General features: G+C 41.8%; 1 protein-coding gene across 1 annotated transcript; it reads right to left on the bottom strand.

The window, feature by feature from the left end:
• Positions 1–205: 205 nt before the first annotated feature.
• Positions 206–4,360, bottom strand: LOC123515551 (putative uncharacterized protein FLJ46204). Its single transcript, XM_045274284.1, has 4 exons — positions 4,338–4,360; positions 774–921; positions 398–498; positions 206–263 (listed from the first exon to the last, which is right to left on the bottom strand). The coding sequence occupies exons 1-4, from the start codon at positions 4,358–4,360 to the stop codon at positions 206–208; spliced, it is 330 nt and encodes a 109-aa protein (XP_045130219.1).
• Between the last annotated feature and the right edge of the window lie 4,597 nt (positions 4,361–8,957).

The following is an 8,957-nucleotide window of genomic DNA, read 5'->3' as shown; positions in this document are numbered from 1 at the left end:
TATGGCAGTGTTGGCGCTCACATTCCCGCAGTGTTGGTGTGTTGGTGTGTTGCAGTGTTGGTGCTCAGATTCCCGCAGTGTTGGTGTGTAGGTGTGTTGCAGTGTTGGCGCTCAGATTCCCGCTGTGTTGGTGTGTAGGTGTGTTGCAGTGTTGGTGCTCAGATTCCCGCTGTGTTGGTGTGTAGGTGTGTTGCAGTGTTGGCGCTCACATTCCCGCTGTGTTGGTGTGTAGGTGTTTGGCAGTGTTGGCGCTCAGATTCCCGCTGTGTTGGTGTGTAGGTGTGTTGCAGTGTTGGTGCTCAGATTCCCGCAGTGTTGGTGTGTAGGTGTTTGGCAGTGTTGGCGCTCACATTCCCGCTGTGTTGGTGTGTAGGTGTTTGGCAGTGTTGGCGCTCACATTCCCGCAGTGTTGGTGTGTAGGTGTTTGGCAGTGTTGGCGCTCAGATTCCCGCTGTGTTGGTGTGTAGGTGTTTGGCAGTGTTGGCGCTCAGATTCCCGCTGTGTTGGTGTGTAGGTGTGTTGCAGTGTTGGTGCTCAGATTCCCGCTGTGTTGGTGTGTAGGTGTTTGGCAGTGTTGGTGCTCAGATTCCCGCTGTGTTGGTGTGTTGGTGTATGGCAGTGTTGGCGCTCACATTCCCGCAGTGTTGGTGTGTAGGTGTTTGGCAGTGTTGGCGCTGACATTCCCGCAGTGTTGGTGTGTAGGTGTTTGGCAGTGTTGGCGCTCAGATTCCCGCTGTGTTGGTGTGTAGGTGTTTGGCAGTGTTGGTGCTCACATTCCCGCTGTGTTGGTGTGTTGGTGTGTTGCAGTGTTGGTGCTCAGATTCCCGCTGTGTTGGTGTGTAGGTGTTTGGCAGTGTTGGCTCTGACATTCCCGCAGTGTTGGTGTGTTGGTGTGTTGCAGTGTTGGTGCTCACATTCCCGCTGTGTTGGTGTGTAGTTGTGTTGCAGTGTTGGCACTCACATTGTTGGTGTGTAGGTGTGTTGCAGTGTTAGCAAGGTGAGCGTGTCGGCGTGTCCTGAGGGGCCGGGGCAGTGTCTCGCCTGCCTCCAAACAAAGCACTGCCTTCGCTGGTAGTCTCGTATTATAGATGGATGGAGAGATAGATGGCTATTTTTACTGGCCACAACAACACATGCATGCACTTAATGAGACTGTATTGATTCTGAGTACAGACAAACCAAACCTCCATTAATAGTTTTTAGACGAGTGTGTTGATAGATAGAAGGGTCGAAAGATGGATGGAGAGGTAGATAAAGATTTCATTGACCACAACACATGTACAGATTTAATGAGACTCCGTTGTTTTTAGTTGATACAAACACAACCTTCGATGATAGTCTTCAAATGGGAGAGATGAATAGTTAGGAAAAAGAAGTACATTTCATTAACCACAATACTGCACGTCTAGACACTCTATATTGCTTGCAAGTAGGAACAAACCAATTATTTCCCGATAGTCTTCATTTGTGATTACTTGGCAGATAAATAGATAAACGTTGACTGACGGAAAGTTAAGTAAATAGATGGACAGGCATTTCATTACACACACAATTTACGTAAACACTTTGTAATGTAACTGTATATTGGTTCTAGGTAAGGACAGACAAATCCCTTTCTATGCATGAAGGCACATCAACATAACATTTCACTGGCGAGAATAGAACATACACACACACACACACACACACACACACACACACACACACACACACACACACACACACACACACACACACACACACACACACACACACACACACACACACACACACACACACACACACACACACACACACACACACACACACACACACACACACACACACACACACACACACACACACACACACACACACACACACACACACTTAATGAAACTATATATATCTTGTGCTTAATCTCATTCTTCGTCACAATATTGCTCAGGTACAATAGTAAAGAATCGTTATAGTCAATGGCAATGCAAGTGACGAGAGAGATAAAGAGCGAGTGAGAGAGGCAGAGTTTTAGCACAAGACAATTCAACACTGTATAATGTTGTTACGATTCGATTTTTTTCTTTATATATATCTATCTATATTCTTATCTATCTGTCTATATATCTATTTATCTATCTATCTTTCTTTCTATTTTTTTTCTTTCTTTCTTCTTTCGGTCTTTCTGTCTTTCTTTTTTTCTTTCTTTCTTTCTTTCCCATTCATTTCCGTTTTTTTTTTTTCATCTGGCTTGGTTCTTGAGTATAAGTTTCTAATTTCTTTGATGTGTCGATTGAGTGCATTGAGTGAGACTGTGTACGTTTGTTTGTTTCTGATGTCATTGCTGCTGTCTTCCGCTGCATCGCTGTGCAGTACTCGCCATTCTGTCTCACCACGCCTGTCACAGTTAATTTGCTACGAGAGGCCAAAGGAACACTTCAGGGCCGTCAAGAATGGTATGTACTTTCGTCTTGTTTTGAAGCGAATGGCAATTTTACTTTATCCTACCGAAATAAATCACCATTAGATTGAATGCTACGAGAATATTTTTGTGTTGTATTTTGTGGTTAAGTAGATGAACTCAACGCCTAATCGCCACACGTTCCAAAAGAGAGGTATTCTTGGAGGAACCAGCGAGAGAAAGAGAGCATCAGTCAGGGGCAATGTTCCGTGTCAGCGTGTCTTCAGCTAAAAGATAATAATTGTAACAGTAAAAAAGAACACAGGGACATAAAGGAAGCTGCAAGGAGTCACGAGGCCTGCACGTGGTAGTAGCTGTGGAAAACATCTTTTTTTTTTTTATGTACGAGGGGAAAGTTGGCTAAGGGCAACAAAAAACGATAAAAAAGCCCCCACTAAGTTGCTGGTCCCCTTGCAGGTACGAAAAAGTTAGCCAAATAAAAGGGATAAAAGACTTGAAACCTCCCTCTTAAATGAAGTCAAGTCGTAGGAAGATGGAAATACAAAAGCAGGCAGAGAGTTCCAGAGTTTACCAGAGAAAGTGTTGAATGATTGAGAGAGCCGGTTAACTCTTGCATTACAGACAAAAGAGGGATGAGATGAAGACGAAAGCCTTGTGTATATATCCACCTATCATTCCCATACATCAATTCATTTTATCTTCATTTGGAACATTTATGGACTCAGCACAAACCATCTGATCACAGAGTTTAGTTTACTGTGACTAAAGCCTTTTTTATTCCTTTTCATTTTTATATTTCTATCCTGTTATCTTTTCTCCTATCACAACTACCAACTGTAAAGACCTTGTGTAGAATAGTGAGACGGAGTACAGCGCCATTTACCTCAACTCATCTCCCACAAGTCTGTTCTGTCATGTCTGTATCGCCACCCCTCAATGTTTTGTCTTGCCGTGATCACCAAGCCTAAAATCCTTGGCCACGTAAGAGAGACGGGATTGGAGTTTTAACTTTTTCTACACTCTATTCTGTTACAGTTCTAACCTGTCACGTTTGTATAACTTGAACCTGTTTGCCTTTTACCTCAGTCGTGATCATCAGTCGTAAGTAGTCTATCTGTAATGAAGAAACGAGGTATACTGTAAACTACCCTTTAATTCAATTCCTTTTAAGCTCTTCTGTCAGGTCTGCATATCTTGAACCAATTGCGATTTTGCCTTACTGTAATTACTAACTATGAAAATCTAAATGAGGAAAAAAGGAACATAGAGTTGTTTTACCCTCATCTCACTGTCACAACTCTGTCATATCTATCCTTATGTCTTGAACCTATTACATTTTTTTTTTTGCCGTGTCGTAAATCTGTATGGACGAAACAGAGCACAGAGTTGATTTACCTTCAATTTACCTTTCCTCACCCCAGCTGGCGATCAGTGAACTGCCATACCTTCCTTACATCAAGTGCAATACAGTTATCTTCCTCCTCCCCATGTATTTTCCCTTATAACCTCTTCAGTAGCATGACGCGTTTTACATGTTCATTCTGGTTACTGTTCGATGATTTTAAACAGCTTCAGAAACTCATGTGAGGATTAAAATAGTAAGGACTTTGGCCATTAATCATCTGACCTCCATAGACCCTTCCTACTGTCAATAAAATGGTTTAATCACACCCAAAACTCATGGTAAAAATGCGTCCCAGTACGGAAGGGTTAAACAGTATAGAGTGTGGGTACAGAGCCTAGAGCCAGATTATGGAAGCATTTTGGCTCTTTTGTCCCCCTCCTCCTTCTCTCTCTCTCTCTCTCTCTCTCTCTCTCTCTCTCTCTCTCTCTCTCTCTCTCTCTCTCTTGTTTGTAGATTTTTTCCCGTTTAAACTCTGGCCTTCTACCTTTTTTTCTTATCTACCGTAGTTTTGGTGTGTTTTACTCTCACATTTACCAATACTCGTAGTTCTTATCCATTATATCACTCCCCGTAACATTTATTTATTCGAAGTCTTCTTTTCTACTCTTCCATTTCCCTAACCAGGAGACTTATATAGCAGTAGTTGTTTTCAATCCTCATTTTCCTTCATAATTATACATTCGATATGCTGTTTCTGTCCATTTTACGAACCAGGAACAGATATTTCCGACAAATCTCTTGCAATAATAATTTTCATTCACATTCCTTCAAACAGAATCCAAAAAAATTACTGGTAACTATTTTTTCTTTGTGGTCATTTTCCTCACTTCTCTATATGAAATACTCCCCATCTGTCCATTACAGCAACACTAACTAAACGGAAAGGGGTATTCTTTTTTTTAATGGAAGAGATTTACCAACAGACCTCTAGCAAAACTAATTCTCTTTCACATTCCTTATTCGAAGCTGCATTCTGACTTAACCTTACCTAACAGTAACTCATCAGAAAGGAACATTTTACCAATAGTCCTCTAGCAACATCCAGTCTCCCTTCTCATTCCTGCGTTCACATTCAACTAACTAACTAACGAGAAAGGAACATTTACCAGCAGTCTTCTAGCATTACTCATTCTCCTTCACATTCGAAGCTGCATTCTAACCTAACCTAACATAATTAATCAGAAAGGAACATTCACCGATACTCTTCTGGCAACGCTTATAACCCTGCACACTTCTACACTCACAGACTAACCTAACTTAATCTAACTAACCAAGAAGGAATATTTACCAACAGTCTTCTAGCGACACTCATAACCCTTCACACTCTTACACTCAGTCTAACCTAATCTAACTAACCAAAAAGGAACATTCAGTCTTCTAGCGGCACTCATAACACTTCACATTCTTACGCTCAGTCTAACCAAACCTAACCCAACCTAACCTAACTTAACAGTAACACTCACCAACAGTCCCAGTCAGAGGTTTCAAGACATTTTTCCCATCCTTTCGGCTAACTCTCCCTTTCTGGTATTTGCGCGGGAACTAGCATCTAAGTGGGTCGTTTTGCTTCATCGCTTTTTGTTGCTCATGACCAGATTTTCTCCTCTTACATACAGATAGATTAGAAAGAAACATTCATTTTGATTAATTTTCGTAACATTCAAACTCTTCTTTGTCTTTCCACTTTCAGTATAGACATTTACCAATAGCATCCTTCCAGTACCCATACTCCTCTCTCTCTCTCTCTCTCTCTCTCTCTCTCTCTCTCTCTCTCTCTCTCTCTCTCTCTCTTTTTTTTAATTTATAAAATAATACAGTAAATACAAGAGCAAGTTACATCGTACATTACATACACTTGGCAACTTTAAATAACTAAAGGGCCATTTTTAGTGCACCCTATCTAAAAGTTAAAACTCTTTAACTCTCCCGCCAACACAAAAACCAGTCATTAATAGTTTTCTTAAAATCCTGCAACGAGCAGTCACTTATATCCTGCTGTGTGGCTAGAATAATGTTTCACCATCCTACGTAAGTATTCACAAACTGTCGCTGGTGATGCCACGTTCTGCAGCGGGGCTGCAGGAGTTCCTTGGGGGCGAGGGTGACAGCTCGGGTGTGCACTTCAGCCTCTCTCTCTCTCTCTCTCTCTCTCTCTCTCTCTCTCTCTCTCTCTCTGTGTGTGTGTGTGTGTGTGTGCGTGTGTGTGTGTGTGTGTGTGTGTGTGTGTGTGTGTGTGTGTGTGTGTGTGTGTGTGTGTGTGTGTGTGTGTGTGTGTGTGTGTGTGTGTGTGTGTGTGTGTCAGCCTCGGTTTCTCTCTCTCTCTCTCTCTCTCTCTCTCTCTCTCTCTCTCTCTCTCTCTCTCTCTCTCTCTCTCTCTCTCTCTCTCTCTCTCTCTCTCTCTCTCTCTCTCTCTCTCTCTCTCTCTCTCTCTCTCTCTCTCTCTCTCTCTCTCTCTCTCTCTCTCTCTCTCTCTCGTCTTTACTTCAGTACACACTTACCAATAGTTCTAGTACCCGTTTCTCACTTCCTCACTCGCAATCCTTTCTATCTCTTAACAATTCCACCATTCTAGTACCCACTCTCCTGCACAGCTCTTCACTTCCTCAACCATAATACTCTCTATCTCTTCTTTAATTCAGTACAGACACTTACCGATACCACCGTTCTAGTACCAATTCTCCTTCAAAGCTCCTCACCTCCTCACTCGCAATATTCTCTTTTTCTCTCTCTCTCTCTCTTAACCGACGTAGGAGGTGACCACAGTGACGAGGAACTTAGAGGAGACCTTTTTCGCTCCCACTCGCGGGTAAACAAACTGGGAACACTCCGCCTTACCTCGGTGTGTTTTTGCCGCGCTTCCCTGTGACTTGGATTAATATTAGAGGCAAGTATCGCGACACATCTGGGACTTAATTAAACTTATCCCCTTTCGGAAGTCAGGGTCCCTTTGCTTCTTTTAGGTGAAGGATTATTTTGTGGGTTTCTGCTTCTTCTATACCTGATTTTCTTCTTGGTTGGTTGCTGTTCATCGCTTTTGAAGTTTTGCGTATTTTTTTGAGGGAGATGGAGATGGAAAGAGAGAGAGAGAGAGAGAGAGAGAGAGAGAGAGAGAGAGAGAGAGAGAGAGAGAGAGAGAGAGAGAGAGAGAGAGAGAGAGAGAGAGAGAGAGAGAGAGAGAGAGAGAGAGAGAGAGAGAGAGACCGAGGCTGACAACACACACACACACACACACACACACACACACACACACACACACACACACACACACACACACACACACACACACACACACACACAAATCTACTTTTAAAATCCTCCTTTATAAAATTTCCTAAACCCACAAAAATATTAAAAAAAATAACTCACTTCTTTCTAAACCAAACACTTGAAATCTCCACCGCGTAGAACTCAATAAACCCACAAGAAAAACACGAACTCACTCCCTCATTCAACAACGAGCTCTTCTTTACATAATACCCAGGAACTTAAAAAAAAACCCCACACTAACCACACTAAACTACCATCCCTCCACCTACAACTCAACATTACCATCTACATACGTGTATAGAAACGAAACCTCCCAGTACATTTAATAAAGCTGTGTTGAAGTGATCTGAGGTGTGGAGCAGTGGTGGCAGGAGTCGGCAATCAGACTTCTTTTCCTGCCTTTACATCGTATTAAAAGAGTGTGGCATATAATCACGTGAAGGGGGTACGAGTCTATCCCTTTGATCTGACCATGGAACAATTTCAAGCAGGTTTTCCTAATGACTTAATCTGTCTCGTTCATAGATTACCCAGTTTCCAGTTCTTAAGGAGAGAGAGAGAGAGAGAGAGAGAGAGAGAGAGAGAGAGAGAGAGAGAGAGAGAGAGAGAGAGAGAGAGAGAGAGAGAGAGAGAGAGAGAGAGAGAGAGAGAGAGAGAGAGAGAGAGAGAGATAAGTCTTTTCAGTCTTTAAATAATAATTCCTTGGTTTCTTAGTTTATGAATGCATGCATAACTTTAGGTGTCTCTAGAGAAGGTAGAGGGTAAGTGGTTGGGTGGATGGGAGGAGCCTTCATCTTCACTCCTTTACTATCCCATAATATCCTTTACATTGGAGTCGCTCATCACAAACAGGTCTGCTTGTGTTTTCTGCTGTTTTCGTTGTATTTCTGAGCTTCTAATGTCACCTCCATGTTGCTCCCTTGTTTATCTCTCTCTCTCTCTCTCTTTCTTTCCATGATTTTGCATTGGATACTGCTAAAACCGTTCGGCGTTTGATCTCTGCTAGTGTTACCCCTTTGAGTTCCATGACGCGTTTTCATATTAATTTTGCTTAATCTCTGGCGATTTTATAGAGCTTCAGAAATTCATGTGAAGGATTAGTATAGTGAAGACTGGTCACCAATTCTCTGACCTCCATAGATCCCTCCTAATGTAAATAAAATCGTCTAATCGTACTCAAAACTCGTGGTAAAAATGCGTCGCAGTACTGAAGGAGTTAACAAGGTAAGTAGAAGTGATCTCGAGCTTTCAAGGGTATTTCTATTATTCCAGTTGCAATTTATCAAGTACCATGTAAAGTCATCGATGAGAAAAACACTAATGGAAACCTATTTGGTAATTTGTATGGCCTTTGAAGACACTCATGGAAATCTATTTGATGTATGTCACCTTTGGAAACACCGATGAAAACTCAACTGACCTCCGTCGTCCTTGAAAATCACCATGAAATTCAACTAATCTGTCTTCATTTCGTAATGGCCCATGAAAACTTAGGTAACTAATCTGCCTTGATTTAATATACAACCCTTAAAACCTAAGAAAAAAATGTACTACAGAACTTAATCGTAACTTTATCCTTGCAGATTTTTTGCTTCAGATAAAGTGGCTAACCATTTCATACTTTGCTGATCTGTCTAGAGCTCATCAACTGCCATAAAAACTCTTCTAACCATCTCTGTGACTTTGGAAAACAATTCTTACGGGAGAAAAGAGATATTAAATCGTAACTTCTTTCATGCATGTCTTTAGTTACAAATTAAGTGGCTAACCATCTCTTACGTAGCTAATCGGGCTAGAGCTCATAAACACTCATAAAAACCTATCTATGCATCTTCGTGGCTTTGGAAAAGAATCTTGATACGAGGACACAAACACTCAAGAGCTCCA

The sequence above is a fragment of the Portunus trituberculatus genome, chromosome 39 (assembly GCF_017591435.1).
Source record: "Portunus trituberculatus isolate SZX2019 chromosome 39, ASM1759143v1, whole genome shotgun sequence".
NCBI classification, from domain to species: Eukaryota; Metazoa; Arthropoda; class Malacostraca; order Decapoda; family Portunidae; genus Portunus; species Portunus trituberculatus.
This window is presented reverse-complemented; position numbering and strand designations above follow the sequence as displayed.